The sequence below is a fragment of the Rhopalosiphum padi genome, chromosome 2, assembly GCF_020882245.1.
Source record: "Rhopalosiphum padi isolate XX-2018 chromosome 2, ASM2088224v1, whole genome shotgun sequence".
NCBI classification, from domain to species: domain Eukaryota; kingdom Metazoa; phylum Arthropoda; class Insecta; order Hemiptera; family Aphididae; genus Rhopalosiphum; species Rhopalosiphum padi.
Window position 1 is genome coordinate 62,367,146 of NC_083598.1, and position 20,855 is coordinate 62,388,000.

The 20,855-nt window shown below is 27.6% G+C and overlaps 2 protein-coding genes across 2 annotated transcripts in view; one reads left to right on the top strand and one right to left on the bottom strand.

Annotated features, from left to right (window-relative positions):
• Positions 1 to 924, top strand: part of LOC132922794 (short neuropeptide F) — a 65,133-nt gene extending 64,209 nt beyond the window's left edge. The window contains exon 4 of the mRNA XM_060986499.1: positions 211 to 924. Within this exon, the coding sequence (XP_060842482.1) occupies positions 211 to 255 (45 nt within the window). The 3' untranslated portion in view covers positions 256 to 924. The remainder of the gene's footprint in view (positions 1 to 210) is intronic.
• Positions 925 to 2,612: 1,688 nt separating this feature from the next.
• On the bottom strand, positions 2,613 to 17,645 carry LOC132919024 (protein disulfide-isomerase A5-like). Its single transcript, XM_060980377.1, has 4 exons — positions 17,598 to 17,645; positions 15,418 to 15,604; positions 10,694 to 10,959; positions 2,613 to 2,648 (listed from the first exon to the last, which is right to left on the bottom strand). The coding sequence occupies exons 1-4, from the start codon at positions 17,643 to 17,645 to the stop codon at positions 2,613 to 2,615; spliced, it is 537 nt and encodes a 178-aa protein (XP_060836360.1).
• Between the last annotated feature and the right edge of the window lie 3,210 nt (positions 17,646 to 20,855).

Below are 20,855 nucleotides of genomic sequence, written 5' to 3' on the forward strand. Positions count from 1 at the left end.
TATAAAGAAATAATTTATCTACCATGATGGTTTTCCCTTTTTACTCAGGAAACCTGTCTTAAAATTATGTTTTTGTTTGTCCCATGTGATCCCGTTATCCCGTGTTGGGTTTCATTGTTGTATATTATTTCTTGTTATAATAGGAACCTATTTGGTTTCACATAAACAAAAAGTCTAATATTAATCCTTCGTTGTTAAAATTTGTTTCAGAACGCCTTGAATGCAGAGTACCACAACGATTCCGATGTGAATTAAATGCGCCCTTCATCGGAAGTTATACATTATACTCTTCTTATTTAAAATCATTCGCTTCGTTGTAAAACCCTTAATTTGTTTATATTTTACATCCACACCAGTGCTTTTTTAACCAAATTGTACTTTAAGTATACATTTTAGTGTTTACAGATTTTTTAGCGTAGTTGATTGTATTCCACTTTAGTTCTAATGTAAATTTTACATTCCCGATAAAAAAATATATTTGTTTATTCCACAAATTAACAATACTCTTAAATATATGTCAAAATATTCAATAACAGTCATAATATATTTTGTTAATATTTCAATAATAACATTATTAATATGATTCTAATTCTAATTATTATTATTGCAGTCAATACCTATTCTAAACCATAATTTGAAAAAATAGATTTGAACTTATGTGAATTTCCGAGTAATATTTTTTTTCTCAGAAGCCACTACTTATTCTACCAAAGGATTTAAAAATTAATAATAAAACTATATATAATTTAATATTATATATATATGAAATATTGATAATACTAAGTACTATAGATACTAGGTACTAATAGTAAATGAAGTGGTTATGGAAATTTGCGTACAGTTTTTGGAATGAATAATGTTTATAAAGCGAATAAAACATATTTAAACTTATAACTATTAAAGAAATATTACATTTTAATGAAATTATGTTTGATCTTTTTTATAATATACCTTTAACCTTTGAATTTTCCAATATTCCAAATATAATAATAGTACAAATATATTATATTACCATAATATAATATATTATTTTTGACTCTATTGTACTGATTGAGTAATCAGTAAATTAAATTAAAATCCTATGTTGACGTTGAAAATTTTTTTACAATTCACCGTGATAAAAAAAAAAAATGAATTGATTGAAACATAAAGAAGAAATTGTAATAAAATGTAAAAGTCAAAATGCATTATAGAATCAAATCTTATAGCTACGTTATTGGACAATACTCGGGTGATTTAATAGAACGATAAAATCGATATATCAAAAGAAAAAATAGGAGAAACACTCATATGGTAAGTATATAATAATATTATACAACACTCTTCGCTACGATAAACATATTATATGACTTACTAATACTTACTTACCAATATTAAAATGTCATCAATACATATTTTAAACACTGAAGTTGTTAACCGGAGGAACATTACATGTTGGCTGATCAAAAATACACTGCACACACGCATCTACAAAAATATTGAAATGTTACACTGGTTTAATGAGACGATATTTCAATACTTGTCCAATATTGCATATGACAAATGACAGGTGAACAATGGTAATTAGTATGGTAATTTGGATATGTAGTTATACCAATGAATGCAATATAATAAGTACATGTTATAAAAGTGTATTCAAAGTCGGAGACTCTGTGATGCATATAATTTAACATACCTGATGATAATATTTTATAAAAATAAAATATAAATATATAATATTCCCATAACAGATATAAACATTTTAAATCTATTCATAAACTAAAAAATAAATATATTTTCACAATAATAATTATCGCGATAGTCCGGATAACGTGAATCAGTCTTAGATATTTGATCGCTTCAATTAAACAAGAGTTTTTTAGTAATTTTATACTACTCCAATCTGGTCCATAGTTATAACATGAGGCATAAAAGTTCAAGATTTCACATAGTCCGAAGTAGGTGATGAAAAATGAAACATTTTATATCAAAGGCATTTTATTATATTATAAAAGTTTAGATAATGATAAAAGTAAATAGTTTAAGTGTGTTTTTGGTTTACCTTTTTTTAAAGCCCAGAGTATAAGTCAGATTGTTTTGTTAATTATAAGTTCATCAAAGGTGATAAAAAAAATATATATATTGTTATAATAATAAGCTAAGTATATTTTATAAATGCGTTTAAATATTAAAAATTAGTAATTTAAGCTATAATAATGTGGTTATTAACTATGACAATTTGGGATCCAACTCATCGAGAATATGCCAATAGGCAATAATGTATCCAATTACAATATTTATATTCAATTTTAAGAACATATATATTTTTATAAATAAATCTTTCAAAATTTTGCATATAACTTTATTTCATTATACATTTCAACGCTTACTCTCTACTATATACTAGTTAGATTTTTTTTTCTTATGAAATTTTTTGGTTGTATGTGAATAATTAATATCTAAAATAAAATAAACTCAAAATTACTATCGTTAACAAGAAAATATTAATTTGTATTACCTTTTTGGTAATATAATTAGATACAAATTTACATGTTTAATGAAGAATTTATAATAATAATAATGTTATTAGCTACAAGCTTTTAAACCTAATTTAGCTTAATCAAAACTAAATATTATCTTTTTGAACTTGATAAGAAAATCAAATCAACCTGAATAAAATATTAACAATTGTTAATTAAATATAACTTAATTATTAATTTTATATAGTACCTATACATTTTTAAAATAAGTAAATAATTATAAAACTTTATAAATAAAATAGATAGGTATTCAATGGTTGATTTATGTGTAATTAATATTTTTATTATATAAATGCTGAATTTTAGTGAAATAAAGTATCAGGATTTATTTGTAATATAATAATATTCAAATATCTAAAAATACAAATTTCATTAAAATCAGTAAGTTTGATAATAACATTTTTAAACTGTAATTTTAATTAAAAAAATATTTATACCGAAATCCTACAAACCAAATAATTAAACTACTGAAACCCTGTAAAATAAATAATTAAATCATACTTTTTCTGTTTTTTTTTTAACTTCACTTTAAGCCATATTAATTTCCATTCAAACTATGTCAAAATAACATTTTTCATAAATGTCCAATTATCAAATTAATATTTAGTGTTGAATTTTTTATGTTATTTAAAAATGAATATGTATTATTATACGAACGCAATATTAAGCGAATGAGAAACTTGTATCATACTATGCGTTATACATATTATTTATACTGAATTACTTTCATTAGGCGCCATAAAATTCAATTGTCGTCAATATCCTCCAATAGCGAAATACAGAAAAAATACACCACGGTGAGCAACCTACTTTTAATTAATTGTAAATAATAATGATTAGTTGAATTTTACTTTTTGATCTTTCAATTGTGGTGTAAAAAAAATAGTCTACAATTGGTTTTTGATGATTGTTTAGAGAGCACAAAAAACAATTTCGCTTAGTTATAATACAATATAGACCAACTATTGTCGTTCTGACATAACTTGGTGACGCCATTGAAGGTTGCAGACAAAATGCACTACATCAACAATCAACATTATTATTTACCTATATTTGATCGAGTTTTCGAAGGTTCTATCGAAATTAACAAAAATCATACAATTGATAACTAATATATTGTACTATTTTTTGATATTTCTCCACAGCGTATTACAGTAAGTTCTTTATACTAAATATTTAATCTAGTCATTCTTATATTAATATAATAAATGTCGAGTACAATAATATGTTTGTGTATAATTATGATATACCTACTTCATGTCGTGTGAAACAAAATAATTATACTAATTTGTATAATAATAAGACATGCCACGAGTAATAAGAAGGTATAAAATTATTTTTATATGTTTCACTTAAACAGAGTAATATCTAATAAGTGAGTATTATGTAGTGACTATATAATTTAATTATTATTAATAGTTAGGGAATCTACCAAAAAAATATCAATTTATCTAAACCAAATATAATTCAAACCCATAATAGTATACATTAAATTATATATTATTATATAAGACTCGTAATTATTGTAAACTTTACTGTCAACTTGTTATTATAGTTTTTATTTTTAAATGCAACTTCTTGTTCAATAATAATTGTTCATATTATTACACGATTATGTGTTACCTATCAAAAATGTCTGTGTTACTGTTGTCCAAGCTACAAAAATTTCCATTGTGTGTCGAGCACTTGAGTGTACTCGAATATTATTGCGTATTTATAGTTGAACACAAACACATCCGACTAAATGAGAAATCTCAAGATATCATTACATTCGTTAGATGAATTTACATTAATTTAATTTCCACGCGGTTGTTACTTACAACTTGTTAGTGGAAATTTTTAAGAAATAGTTTTTTGAATTGTTTCTGTATAATATAGGTAATCCACCATTTTCTACAACCTTACAGGCAACGGATGGTTGTAAGACATAAAAGATAAATATTATACTCCTTTTTTTCAAAGATAATGTTATAACGTTGAGTAGGTACTTACATTGATAGTAATGTACACATTTTGTGTTACGCTTTGTACCCCAAATGATTGTAAATAAATGACCATAAGCAATATGTCACGTGAAAGTTATAAGCACAAAGCGTTTATTATTATCTCGATGAGATAAGATCGTCGGGTAAATTTTAGAATAAAAGTTTACAGCGAACAACGTGGTAGGTAGATCTATTACCTATTTAATATTTTACGCGCATTGTAGAACGCCATCAAATGCACAGCGGGCCTCCGAGGTCAAAACTCAAATCGTTGAACAAACACTATCCATTAAGGACGTAGAATCAAAATAAATAAAGACATCCATTTGTTATAATTAGAAGTTAATTATTTGGTCCTATAGTCAATTAGAATAGATAATAGTTATGGCCAGATAGTAAAATACGGACCCGCCAAGAGGTAAAATTAGTTTCATAGCATTAAAAGTGTATCGTCTAATTAATGATATGTCTGAAGAACCTAAATTCTTTATTGTTTTACAATTAAGAAAACAATTTTCATCTTAATAGTTTATTAATTATTTTTTGAAAAAACAAAAAATTCATAATATCATGTGTAATGTTTATTGCATTGATGAAAGTAGTTCAATAATTTATACGTAAAAAAAAAATTAAAATTAGAAATACATTTTTATTCTATCCACAAAAATGTATATTAGTGTTAAAATTAAGGAAACATCGTTTTCTTCAAGAAAAAAGTAATCTAAAATATTACTGTTCTATCAATCGATTGGTCATTAAAAAATGGGTGTAATTTTTCAATTTTCTCGACTGTTCAAACATTGTATTTTGTCAAACTGTGAAAAAATTATCAACAAATCGTAAAACATCGTTTTTACCTTGACTATATTATTTTCGGGTAGATCACGAGCTCCACCTCAAAATCAGTTTATATAAGATTACCATGATTTATTACAACTTTCAAATTTATAGTCTTAATAATAACACAGTACTGGCTTGTGCCAAGGTGAGTGAAGTTGACTAAGCTGAGTCTCCTTTCTCCGCATGTTTATAGTTCTTAGCTTAAATTGTAATACGTTAATTAAATATTAATGCGGGTAGTTATGTAGGCGTTTTTATTATTCCAAATGCGATTATAATATGCAATAATAAAATTAAAAAAAAGTTAAAAATCAATAATACTGTCTGCATGGTTTTATTACCTAACGTAAAGTGTTAATCTGTTAAAATAATAACATATAATATATTATTATTTTTAATGAATAATTAACGGTAACTGAATTCATGTATACAATTACTAATTCTCGGGTACCTGTTAACTGTATAGTTAGGTACCTATCTATTTCCCCCTTTTTTTTTTTGTCGCTTTTATTCAACACATTTATTTTTTCTTTATTCATAAATTATAATTGTTTTAATTCAGACTCAAAACCCTCATCAGATTTTTTTGTCCGTAGCCAAGTATTGTATTTTAAAACACGAGTTTACCATAATATACTTACATGAATATTAGCATGATAATCGCACAACGATGTATATAACTATAAACAGTATATTATTTATCAATAGGGCGATGCGGTAACAGTCGTATCATTCGCGCAATGTTCTCACACTCTGTACGTTATACTGATATTAATATAACGCCCCCTCTCCCCCATCAAAGGTGGACGTACCAACGAGTTTTTTGAAATCGAAGTCACATCTCAGCGGGCGTTTAAAAGCCGACGCGGCCTATTTTTCAGCCACACACATCGTCGCTCATCGCCGCTCTCCGGTTGAACGTACCGTAAAGTCAATGTGTCACTGGTTGCTGCATACGCGCGTATAATGAACGAAAAAACCGCTGGCAAACGGATGAATGACGGTCTGTGCGCGTTCTGTCACGCTGAAACAATAAGTATACCTACATAGTAGCGGCGTTATCGTTTAATAAATTCGTACGTATTTAATACGATCTAACGAGGTAGAGAAAAGATACCAGCCGATAATACACGTAGACTACTACTACTACTACTACTATTAATACTACTACTTCTCATACATTATATTATTATACTAAGCGATATGCGTGAGTCGCACAGCAGCACAATGTTCACATAAGTTTTTTTCTTGGTGTGTGTTTGCTACCATACCATTTATACCTTGTATAGTGTTCATTGATTATGATATTTTACGTGGGGCATTCCTATTATGTGATTTTAAATACATTTTTAAAATTTTTTTTCTTGACATATTTCGTTTATTCGAAAAATAAAAATAAACCTTAAATAAAAACAACAAATGAAGGTCTAAATATCTAGTTGTTATATATAAGTACATTTTTAAAAGTGTCTATGTAGGTATTGTATGCAACAAAGATAAATCGTACCATGCAAATAATTTTTTTTTACAAATTATATTCTATACAACGATTTAAACTTACTAAATATCCAAGTGATATAACTCATTATTTTGGTTATTGTTGCATATAACATATTTTCAATTAGAGCGTATTATAAATGTTGAAAATATATAAATTAATAAAACACAAAAATTAACAGGGAAACTAGCTTAAAAATCGTTAAATTGTTAAATGCTTTAGTATTTACAATATATAAACGCATTTCTAAATTTGTCAATAGCATAGAAAAGTTTTGTAAAGTTTTTAAATATCGTTCTTTAAATCTAGTCCTGGAACATAAATGTAAAGTATGTTACATAAGCCATCAATGTAACGAACTGTTTATCCTTCGCTACATTCACAATTTGATGATTCTGACGTGCCCTATTTATATAGAGCATAGTCACATTTCCACTGGTCAATTTTTACTCTATTCAGAGTAATCCAATATTCTTTTAGTAACTCAAATCCGGGAACTTTTATGTGTCTGGTTTATCTGACAAAAAAAATAAATCCAGGCATTTGATGATTTTCACTATTCTTTTTGAATTTCACTCAAAGTTTCTATATTCCAAATTAGATATTTATATGTTTATAACTCATAACATTACAACACAAAATACTAAAAAAATTATCCACTTACCTAATTATATCTACTGCAAATAATTTATAAAAATTACAAATCTTAACACCATTATTTGACTTCAAAAAATATAACGAAAAATATACACCCAAATACCCAATTGCCAATAGATAAGTGATAACTGATGCTTATAATACAAATGTAAGTTAAAACTATTTACAAAATAATCCCTGGACCACAGCTATAAATATAGATAAATCATTCATTATCAATGTTTACTATAATATATTATATATTATATAAGCATTATAAAACACAATTTCGTCAAAAAAATTCAAAGAAAGTGAAATTTTCAATTTTGAAATATTTCAAATTCAAAACAGTAGGTATACTAATATTATTTACTTATCGGTGGATGTAGTCAAAAATTTTAATGAGACGTTTCAAGGTATTTAATATTTAACTTGAATTATATAATTATTATCGTTGAACATGTGAATATAGTGCAACAATAAAACGTGAAGTTTTGAGCCATCGCATCGACATGTAATTTATAATAATATATGTATGTGAACAAATTTGCCTCATTCAAATGTTTTACAAAAGTAATAATAATTTAATTTAACACTCGTGTTTTCATAATGTGTATTTTAATTTATTTTAATTTTTTTTTCCAGTTATATTAATAAATAGTTTATATACGTTCCTACATTTTTTTGTCAAAATTTGATTAAAAAAGTGTAACGAATTTCATTCATAATGTCGAATTCAAAACGAAAAAAAGTTTGAAAATCTAATTCTCGTTATAATTTACTGTTTCGTAATTGAAAACAAATATCGAACGAACATAATATGTAATATATTGAATATAAAATGAATTTTTGAACGAATTCTTCGGAATTTCTATTTTACAAATATTGATAAAATAAATATTATTATTGCATAAATATCGTGCGTTCCTGAAATGAAACTACCGCAACTCTAATATTGTGTATTACCATCAACTAGTACATAATTGTGATTATTTTGTCTTGTGTTACAGATTTGTGTCGGTATTTCATTTTTTTTACAGCCATATTTGTAAAACAGGTAACAAACAGATCACATTTGCAATTTCAGTATAAGAATTAATGAAAAAATTAAAATTAAAAATTATAACGACATATTATTTTCATTATTTGCTTTTATTTTTTTTCACATTGGTTAGGTACATGATGAGTGATGCAGTATTACTTGGTATTTTTGTATTGATTTATTTCGATTGTAATTTAAATCCCAACAACTCGTGGTATTTTTTCTTTAGTTTAATTATCGATGTGTGGTATTTGTGTTGCGTTCAAAATATAACACAACAGGAACACTAAAATAAATTAAAACATTAGTTTTAAATTGGTTGAGCCTTAATAATTACAACAAGTATACACTTTACTGTGATAAATCATTGTAGCTGGCATGCATATGGCCGATAAAGTTAAATACAAAAATAAATTATCTACAGATTATTCAAAATTAAAATTCCGCAAAACTATGTACTATGTTAACTATTGTTAAGGAGTGAACTGAAGTGTGTGTAAATAAGCATTCACAAACATTATTGACACAAAGTAGTCAAATAATAATTAATAATATAGTCGAAGACAATACAGTCATAGGTAATAAATATATTATAATTTAAATTTAGATTCTATTCCAGAAGATAAGGATAAGATTTATTTTAACCGCTAACCGCTCTGATCTCTGATCATCAAACGTACATACAATAATCACCGCAGATGGACATGATGCCTTAGAATAAAATAATCTTAAATATTATTTTTATAGATAATAGGCTAATAGGCTCCGTGAAGTTGGTCGCCCAATGTGAAAATTTGTTCTCCAAATTTTGTCAATAATTTGTAAGTTATTTGTAAGTAAATTTAAGCACAAATGGGAAATTTGTAAGTTCAGCGTTTTCAATTATCCACTACAATAGTTTAAATTACGACTAACTTCCGCGAAACTTAGCCATTTCATCATTTCTAAGTTTTTGTTATGCACAATTTGTAAGTATTTGTAAGCACGAATTTAAAATTTGTAAGTAGTCCCCATCCCTATTTATCCTCAAAAGAAAGTTGGCCATGCTTCGTCGAGATTTTTGAACTTTGACCGTGCCAAATTGTCATGTAACTTTGAAATGATGAAACGGCTAAATTTCGCGGAAGTTAGTCGTGATTTAATCGTTCGTGAATAATTGAAAACGGCTGAACTAACAAATTCTAATTTTTGCTTCAATTAATTTACTAATAACTTACAAATAATTAACAACATTTTCACATTTGGTGGCCAACTTCATGGAGCTTAGATAATAGTCAACAGATCGGCCGGATGGGTACGATTATACGTATTTGGAGACGAGTGTGATTGTTTTCAAGTTTAAAGTACCTATAGCCCTATAGGTTATAATCATTATAAGTATACTAGTTGTTAAAAAAAACTATGTTCGCTAATTACGATTCTAGTTCACTTTATACAGTTGAACATTAAAAATAACAGACACTTAGTACTATTTTATACGTATAGGCAATTCACATAATACAGTATAGAGTATTTATAATAATTATAAATATTATATAATTATTATATAAACAAGTACGGAGTTATGAAAATTATATTAAAAATTTATGATATTTAAACAGTATTTGTTATTTGGTGTTCTACATTCAAAAATGAGAGACGATTTCAGTTGAAACCCTTTAAATCGTACTATACGTACTTGTAATTTTTAAATTTAAAAAATATATTTTTCATAGGTACATTTTAATTATAAATATTTAAATTATTGATATCATGACTTGATTATTTTATAAAAATATTTATTTGAACATTGTACTTTGGTTATAATATTTTTAATTGCGCCTAATATAATTTGTCATGAGTTTGTATGTTTAAATATCCTATACGTAAGTGTTCGTGTTCTGATATGTACATTTTTACCCTACCGTACAATAAGTGTCAGTGTTTGCATTTAAAACAATAATGTAAGTACAACGTGATCGTTTAACAATTATTAATGTTACATAATATTTTCGTTTTTGTGATGCTTGTGTTTACCGTGTTTAATTTGAACGCTCTCCAGTTTTCGTTTATTGTTTTAGGCTGCCGGTTTATTTTTGTTTTTTTTTCTTAATTTTAATTTTTTAATTTTTTTCCCCTTTCGGCCATGCTTTTTGGGCTTCTTGCGCGCCACGCCGTCGTGGGTTTTACGTACTTTAGTGCACTTGTGTGCCGCGGCGGAAGTTTCGACTGCAAACAGCCGCATACTGGCCGCAGACCAGTCGCCCCGGTACTGCACCGCATCGGCTGTTTCACCATCACGGTAGAACAGCATTGTGGGCAGTGCGTTAACGTTACACATCATTGCCAACTCGTCGTCATCCGAACAGTCCACGGCGGCGGCCACAATGGGATGGCCGCCCTGCAGCATGGCCGCGACGTCGGCGAACACCGGTTTTATCGGCCCGCAGTATCCACACCCTGCGCAAGACTGCATTATACTAATAGCCTTTTAAAGAAATGGACTGATAGCACAGAGCGAGAGGTAAAAGTCAGAGAAGCCAACATCGTTAGATAAAAAAGGTATGCAACTTATATTTATACCCATTATTGATTTTGTGTATATGAGATATAGTGTGTGTGTGAAAGATAAAAAATTTAAACAAATAATTCACCGGACCCCTTTTTTTAAATTTTTTTTGGTCAAACATTAGTGTGCCATAAGTGTGATTTTGTGTGACTATTTTCAGAATGTGAGCAAATCTAATTATACTCGAAAAATCAGATTTTTCGTTTTTGGAATTTCCACAGCCTCCCTTCTTTATTTTTTTTTTTTATTTAACTTACGGTTAAACCAGTATTGCACAATTTCACACTAATACCGCACTAATGTTTGACCGAAAAAAAAATTAAAAACATAAGAAAGGGAGGGCTGGTGAAATGTTCGTAGAGACTAACTTAGGTTAACAACAAAGATCCTCACTGATTTAACTCCGTTATAATCTTACTATACTTATGTTATATTGTTTAGTTTATTTGTTGTGAACATTATTATATGGTACCTATAATTGGTTGCTTAATTATTATTACCATACGATGCTAATAATAATAATAATAAAACAGTCCCGGTCACGGTTTAGGATGTCTTGGTTCACGTCATGTTGTATGCCCATACCTACCTTTAACAACGTTAATTAGGTATATTTTTTGTCTATGGTGAACGCGCATTCCATGTACTAATATAATATAGTCATATAATATGGCTATGATCATATTTTATTTTTGTTAGTCAATTGGAAAATATTATTATCATTATCGATTGATTAATTATTTTGAACACTTCGATAAACGTTTGAAAACAAATATTGTGTTGTATGAAAAAATAGTTTATAAAATAGTTAAAAATCGTAAAAATAGTTCTAGTGGAATGTACGCCGCTATGCATTTGGTCCAAAGGAAAAACTAGAAACGTCTACTGAAATTTATTCATAATTGTTTTTATTATAATATATTTTTGTACAGAATCGCACACTTAGGATTTCGTTTTGTCCAAAGTATAGGACATCGGCATCCGGTACTCTGAAGTGCGATAGTGGTGGAAGTGGTCGGAGGTTATAATACTTTAAGAAAATGTTATTGACATCTAACTATACAAAATATATTACGGGACTATTAAATCGTCAGAATTTAAAATCTTTAACTATGGAGTATACTCTTAGCTAAAAAAATACTTGAAACACTGCTATTTTACATAATATTGTATTCTCGATTTTTATTTAAATTAGCGGTACGAATCTAAAGAATATAATATTATTCCTATTGCCTTATATTTGTCATATCAACTGCACTTTTGATGTTTTTTTTTTTATATATATTGCTCAATTTGGATACTACTGGTCCTTAAAAACCAGATTAATAGATAAATTAATTAATACCAGACGAATATTCTGTTTCGCGTAGCGTCAACTATACGTTCTCCTGAGTCCTGATCCTGAACGATTGCCACTATTTTTAACAAAAATATTATTATTGCTATCAATACTACCCCCTTCAATAAACTATGATATTTTTACGGCTCCCTGTTAAGATTTTAGCTGAGCAGTGTCAACCTGTTCGTGGTTTGGATTAGAATATAACCTACTTCAATCTATCGCGCCATATACTACGAGCACTCGTTCGACGACCTCTCCCCCGTAATATTTTATTCGTTAGCTAACAAAAAAACGTTGATTTTTACCTTTACCTTTTCCACTTAATTACATAGTCTACTATTGTTCTTCTTTCATAGTAAACCAAACTAAAAATTCCAATAAAATTAATTATTTCAACAAATTTGATTTATATATCTATTAAGCGAGCATAAAAAATGTCGATGATAACGTATAGAAAAAATTGATTTTTTCAAACCCCAAAACAATAAAAATTCATATATAGGTATATTCTATAGGTATATATACATATTTCTGATCGTTAAAAGTTTTACGGTAAATTGTTTAATACCGACGACGTAAATTATAGTGGCAATGGTATAAAATAAACACATTATGTAAAACCTATAACTTATCTATCCTTTCACACGCCTTTAATCACAGTATGAAATATTGCACGGTGTTCGGCATACTTGGGGAAATGCGGAGACCATTTATCCATTAATTTGACGTTTTAATATATTTTGATGGAATTGCCGCAGTATGTCTATAATATTATTATTGTAGTTCGCCGACATGTGTGACACGATGGTGTCGACCCGAGTGCAACGAAATAATAGTCAATCGCCTATAATATAGTGCACAATAAAAAATACTGTCGAATCCCCGACCTCGACGGTAACGATGTGTAGATAGATGAGACATTCTAAAAGTGTTAGTGTTGACCTCATGCGCATAACCTCTTCTTAATTATTATTATGTGGCCAACCATATTCTAATAATACCTGTATCAGAAAAACAGTACTACGCAATAAATATTTAAAGAAAAAACAACTTCGATATTACCTATTCATGAACTCTCGGGCCACGAGAGAGAGTCACATCAATCAAGGCCCGTTGTTCGTGGGAAATTATTTATGTTGATAATATTATTGCATTGCCTACCTATTTGCATTCCGATTGTGTGTATACGTTTTCTTATAATTGCACTTGGATAGTTGTATGAAATATGTTTTCTTAATCGCAACGCATATATTATAATAATGTATAAAGGCTTTGAACAAGTGAAAATACTTCACTAATATAATAAATAATTGGACAGTCTTATTATATTGACATAAAAAAAATAAATATTAAATATTAATTGTATTAACCTGTTTTATTTTAATTCTTATAAATGATATATTTGTTGTCACCAATATATTGTTTAATGACATTTTAACTTACTTTAAAGTAACACATAATTTTATAATATCTTTGATGTACACTTTTTAATGTATGAATGCACTAAATATTCTGATAAACTAGACAATTCTTACCACAATAACTCGAGTGCTGGCACCACAGTCATGGATGTATTATTAATACAATGACACAACAATTCAGATAGATTGGTAAATGGTAGGTGTGCAATCTTTATTTTCTTTATAGTAACTAAAAACGTTTTCATGGATGAATGTAATTTTTGTAGCTCAAAATACAATTTAAAATTTAGATACGTGATATTCGTGTAAAGCCAGCTAATGTGTTTTTTTTTTTTTAGATTTAGATAAGACCTAGTGAAATCGTTCTAATTTTATGCTGTCGAAGAATTCAATCTCAAAGCTTAAATACACGTAAACAAGATTTTTAATATATTATTTTCTTTGGTGGGTATGAGATTATTTTTATTTCACTTTTAAAAAAAAAAAAACTTTTTACAGTTTTTAAATTGTTTATTATATCCAAGTGTTATTTTCGAAAAATCCATTACTTTAATAAGTAGCAAGGTGGATTAAGTACTATACATTTGTTTATGATGTTTTCAATATACACACGTATTATATACGAAACATATTGCACCGACATGTAATACCTACAGTACACACTACACACATACAACAGAATAATTGTTAATCCTATTAATAGATTTTTGTAAGAAACGATACACTATAATTATAACACATTATAAGCTATAACGCCGTGTTAACAATACAAAACGTACGATTATGTCTCTTATTATGATTTTCTGAAGCATAGATTTCTATGGTCGTAGCGCCAACAAAAACGTATTAAACGATGAGCTTTCTAATATTTTACTGCGACATCGTTTCGATTTTATCTTATAACCCCGATAATCGACGTGTCCACCGAACGCGTAACAACAGTCGACTATAATAAGTAATAACTATATTGAGTGCATATATTATAATATTATAATAGTTTATGGGCACCTACCTGATAATTATAATTCAATGTAATAATAACATACGAATAAAAGCTATTATTTCACGTTGGGTATACCACGGACGTACCGAGAGGAGGATTTCTATTCATTAACGTTTTCGTGTGCGTGGGAACCCAGATAAAAACGGGACGTCCGTCGCAAATATTATAGGTGCCTATACACGATAAATAATAATATATACATCATCCAACGTTATAACGTCGTGACAGGACGTATGTACCTATAATATTGAGGTGTATCTATAATATTATATATATCCGTTTAATGCAATCGACCGTTTATTATGCGCTTCAAAATGCCGATTTCACGTATTCGACAATTGGCGACGGTTTTGCTGATTTCGTGAATTCGAAAATTTCACGAATTTAGCGTAACACAGGCATGTGTACTAAATTGCTGGATATGATCAGTATAATCACTGATTATAAATCAGTAATCACTATGCATAATATAGTTATAAATAACTAATAAACATTGCGGATACGGAACACAATTTAAGTGGAAATTTATCTTACGACACCTAGCACACTGATTTTCGGGACGTTCGATGTGGATTTTACTCACATTTAGCGTGAAAAAACACCAGCACGCAGCAATTTTCTTTAATCGTCTCCTGGAAATTCGTCTCGTCCAACATCCGCACGTGTCTTGCTCCCGGCAGGTTTTGCCACCCGGTGTTGATGCAATTGCCGTTGTCATTGCCAGTCGTCGACGGACACGATGCCACTGCTAAAACTGCCAAAATTAAAGCCTGCGAAAACCCGTTATTATATCGTATATGGATGGAACGTCGGATTTCGGTCTACGGGAAAGTATACTCTGAAATTATGATACCTAATGTCATTGTTTGTTGGTGGGAGGTAATACAGACGTATTATAACGTATGTTTTTACACGTATAATAAATACATCTTTTTGTATACATTTTGTATACACACTTGAAAGAATTTAATATTGACAACGATTTTACCGCAGCCGTGTCCAGTCTACTGAAATCAATTGATTTGAATTGAATTATTCAGTCGATTTATTGCGGACGGAATTCACTATCGCCGGATGGTAATTCTAGCCACTAACGTTGGAGATGACTCATTCCAACGTCACCTTTTTTTTTTTTATTATTTATCATTTCGTTTTAATGATATTTTATACACGTATATGTATTAATAAATTACTATGTGCGATTCTGTACACACTGACGATGAGTCATTTCGGAGGTCTTATTCGTCTATCTGCATACGTATATGTATCATACAAGAATCTAGTTCCGGAATGTGTTTTACTTTCACAAATACAAATTATTGTATGTTATTCGGTGTTTAAGAACATTATAATATCTATCTGATAATTTGCCTAACCGCCCAGATTATTATCGATCATTCTCGAGAGAACGTCACGTCATTAAAACCGGAGAGACGTGTGTATGATGAACATCGGGGTGTCTATAGATTCTGATTCTATCATAATGTTTTAAAATTAATTATGTTCTATGCTATTTTACTAATAAGATTTATTGTGTTGTATCGGTTCGGTCATTATAATGCTCTATCTTTAACTCAAAACCTATCTAATATCTATAATGGGAACATTGTTTAGAATACATACGTCAAATTTTTTAAATGAGATTATTATTTCAAAATATCAATCTAATGAAAATATTATAGTAAATATCATTATAGACGTAACCACAATAATCCATTAATCAATTATTAATTAATTTTAAAACAAAAATAGGTAGGTATATACTTTTGTGTTTTATCATCTAACCTTTAAGGGCTAGTCATCAATATTTAATTAATTATAGTTTATTTGTTTTAGTTAATTAGTTTTGTCATTTAATGAATTAATAATAATTAATTTTGAATTTGATTAAATTATAGTAATTTCTGATATTTAAAATATAAAGTTACATTTTGATGTGGTTTATCAATAACAGCATAGTTAAGTATAGATATTAAAATTTATCAAATATATATAATCAAAATATTTTAATAAAACTCATATATATATATTGTTAGCATCGAATTTGCATCGTTATAAAAATAATTACAACAAATAACATTACAATATTAACATCTTAGAATTATAAAATCCTACAGGTTATAGTTTAAACATTTAATAAATAATTATCTATACCACAAAAGTCATTAAAAAGTAAAAATTGTTTTTTAAAATCGTTTATAATGGCATAATTTTAAAAAGATACAACATACTTTATACCATTATACTATTATTTATTTTTATATAAACTATTACAGTAATGAACAATATTTCGTTAATAATTTTTAACAGTTTTATAATTATTTCGGTAAAACTTTTTAGGGAGTAAAATAAGTAATTGATTAACGAGTGTATCCCTTTATAATGTTATAGAAATATTTATTTTGAATCGTTTTATATTATGTGCATTAATTAGCAAATGATTAAAAACTGCAAATATGAACAACAAATAACTATATAACACCTGCCTATATATTTTTAATTTTGTTCTTAACTTTCATGTTTTTGACTATATATTAACTTCCCAAGTTATTTCACACTTATTTAATTTGCATTATTAACAACCTAGAACTGGAACATTTTAAAAATTCAACCAGAAAACTATAATTTTACAAATATACCTAACCTAACCATACTACATGTTTGGAAAAATTACAATTATTTTATTAAATAACTTAATTTTAATAAGTATTATATCATTAAGTTCTTGTATCACAAAATATTTTATTATCGACCAAACCAAACCTGTACAGCATCCGCATTGTCATTGTCTTCGTCATCGGGAGTGTCCATCTCGATAGGCATAACTTTTGTTGGACGACTATTCGACTTTAATGTCCCGATGTCAGGGTTGATATAATCAAAACAAGAGAATTTCAATAATATAATACATTAATACAGTATTGTTCCCACGACAACGTCATAAACGACGTTTTCTTCTTCTTCTGACGTAAAAAATATATCTGTAACGTTGGATACCGTGGATCGTTTCCCTCTTACTTAATCAATGAAAATGGTATTGATTAATTCTGTTTTAAAGGTCAATAATGACGATAAACATTTACCAAATTAGAATTAAAAAAAAAAGAAATCTTATACTCTATTAATCATAAACATATTGTTTAGTGTTTACTATATCTACCGAATACCTGTAATACTTATCTAATTTAATTATTACACGTAATAATTACGTAGTGTCTTTTATATCACTAAACATTTTTCCAGTGTTTTCCGAGTACATAAAAACTGTAAATCACTTGCTTAGGTTTTGATTTATTAACTGCTTAGAATTAACAACGTCAAATAATAATTGTAAATCGATCTATAAGTATATTATTTAATTACAGTATATTCAAATTAAAAAAAAATGTCTAAAAAAACATTATACTATAGCAATATTACGATATATTTTGAAATATAAAAGCTCATTCCAATCAATGTAATAAGTTACATAACTTATAAATGTATTTTAACGTTAATTGAAAGGGTCGATTGTAAGGACAATATTATATTAATATTCCGCGGTTGATTAAAATAGATTCGGGAGTAGGTAGTGCAAACCAGTAGTTAAATATACTAAATTCAATAAACACAAACATAGTAAACATAGTAACGAACTTAACTAAGTGTATTTTGATAGAATTTAAATGTGCTTAAATAAACACACAACAAATCATGTACCTGCAATGTTCTGCATAAAATAATAATGAGAAATGTACCTACATTATACATGTATTACAGAGGAATATGTATTTGAACCTATAACTCATAATTAATATAAAAACAATTATTGTATATTTACCAAAACAAATGATTCATTAGTTAAGACATAACTTTTGTTCTAGATTTTAACAGCATTTTATAAATTATGATTTACTTCTGAACTGATTAAGTAGATTCTATATAATAATGTAAATGATAATTTAGGATGCATTATAATTGCATTAACGAATATCAATGATAGTGTATAATAGTACTATCACGGTATTACTATCAAAAAATAGCATAATATATAAAATCAATGTTAGGAGGACATCCGCATGTGTTGTTTCTGTATTAAAAATTTACATGGCAAATTTTTGTTCGATAGAACAAATTTTCTGTGTTTAGATTAAATATTAGAAAGAAATGTTTTTTTATTAAACTTAAAGATAAAAATATGATCTGTGTTCTCTCGACAGTTTTTATGGGTTTTTTTTTAAATTTTTAAGCAAGTTATGAATATGTAAATTATTAATATATTTAAAAATGCTCATAATTAACATAAAAATTAAAAAAACCGTAAAAAACTGACGAGAGAATACAGATAATGTTTTCATCTTTAAGTTTGATAATAGGCTATTTTGTTCTGATATTAAGCTAAACACACAAGATTTTCCATGTTGTACGACTATAAGACGATGTCAACACATGGCGTCCTCTTAAATATTATAATACTCAAATACTCAATATGACATTGACATTATATCGGAGCATAAATTAAATCATTTGATTCGGCTACTCGAGTATAAGTATAATCAGACAAAAATTGTTTAATTTAATTCAGTAGGTACCTACTTAAATAATCGATTGTCCTTTGTGACCATAAAAAATACATAACCGTATCAATATGCAAATTAATCTTAATATACTATTGAGGAGAATAAGAGATACCTATTCTTATGTATTCAAAGTAAAAATTACCTTTGAAGGATAACCATTATATTATACTTGCAAGATGCTGCAAACATGAATAGTTATTAAGTTTTAATACATTTTATCTTTAGCCTCGGAGAAAGCAGTCATAATGTCATACTATGTTTAGAAATGTCGTTCCTTACCATTACTAATGTGTTAATGAGACCATTGCGCATTATTCAGCTGATACACTATTTTGTCACAACCGATATTACATATATTGATATAACATCTTACGAATTACATAATTATAAACAAATTATAGACATTGTCATATTTTATACTATTAAACACAAATAGCTAAAATACTTGAGAAGTACAATAACACGTTTAAATTTGAAAGTAGTTAATTTTATCATAGTACGGCGGCGGCGTCAGCCTGATTTAAATATAATTTGATATACAAGGTCTTCATGTTGTGTGACAAAAATAGTGAAGAACATTACCCGAGAAATCAACGTAATCTCCATAATTTTTGTTTCACACAATTGTATTGACCTTAAAAAGTTTGTGTACCTATGTGGGAAATACACTGAACTATAAATTTTTATAATACAGTTGACTATATCGGCCAAACTGACATTACAATATAACAACAACGGATAACTAAGTAATTTTGAGAAAAATAAAATGCATCAACATTTGGCTATACTTAAGGTACATGTGAAAATTATAATATATTAAATTCGTAAGCATATTGATTATGATTGCCTACTAAATTGATATCTATAAAATATAGGTTTGTCAACAAACAAATTAATAATTAACTATTTAATTAGATTGGAATTGTTTTTAAATATTGTTTTGACGTTTTGTAATAAAAATAAAAAATTCAATTATAAGTTACGCCAATATATACTTTAATTTTAACCATTAATTACAATAAACTACTTGTATCACATATGTATGAAAAATACTAGATACAGCCAATTTGGTCGATTATTATAGTCAGCAAAATTGTCGCTATTCGTTATCTAAGAGGTGAATGTTTGTGTAGTTAGTACCTATTAATAAGGACATTAATATTATTATGTTAAAATACCTGAATAGTATCTTATCACTTATCATATCAGTTTGTAAATTTGTAAATATTCACCTTTAAGATAATAAATAGCGGTTTTCTTATTGAAGACATTATTTTTATTTTTTACATATGGCCATATGGGCCATGGCAGCCGGCTATCTAATATTTTTATATATTTATGACTCAAATAAATAACGTAAACACGAGAACACAAATACAAAGATACAATATGTATTTCCATTGTTTCTAACCTAGAAAACATTTACTAGAAACTCTCTTATTGATGTAGGTACTAAAATACA

Excerpts from the sequence above, each read along its gene's own strand:
- LOC132919024 (XM_060980377.1), bottom strand. The coding sequence starts at position 17,645 with ATGGACACTCCCGATGACGAAGACAATGACAATGCGGATGCTGTACAG. Across the intron at positions 15,605-17,597 it reads ACAATGCGGATGCTGTACAG|GCTTTAATTTTGGCAGTTTT; the intron begins GTTTGGTTTGGT and ends GGGTTTTCGCAG. Across the intron at positions 10,960-15,417 it reads GGTGTTTTTTCACGCTAAAT|GGTGTGGATACTGCGGGCCG; the intron begins GTGAGTAAAATC and ends AGTCTTGCGCAG.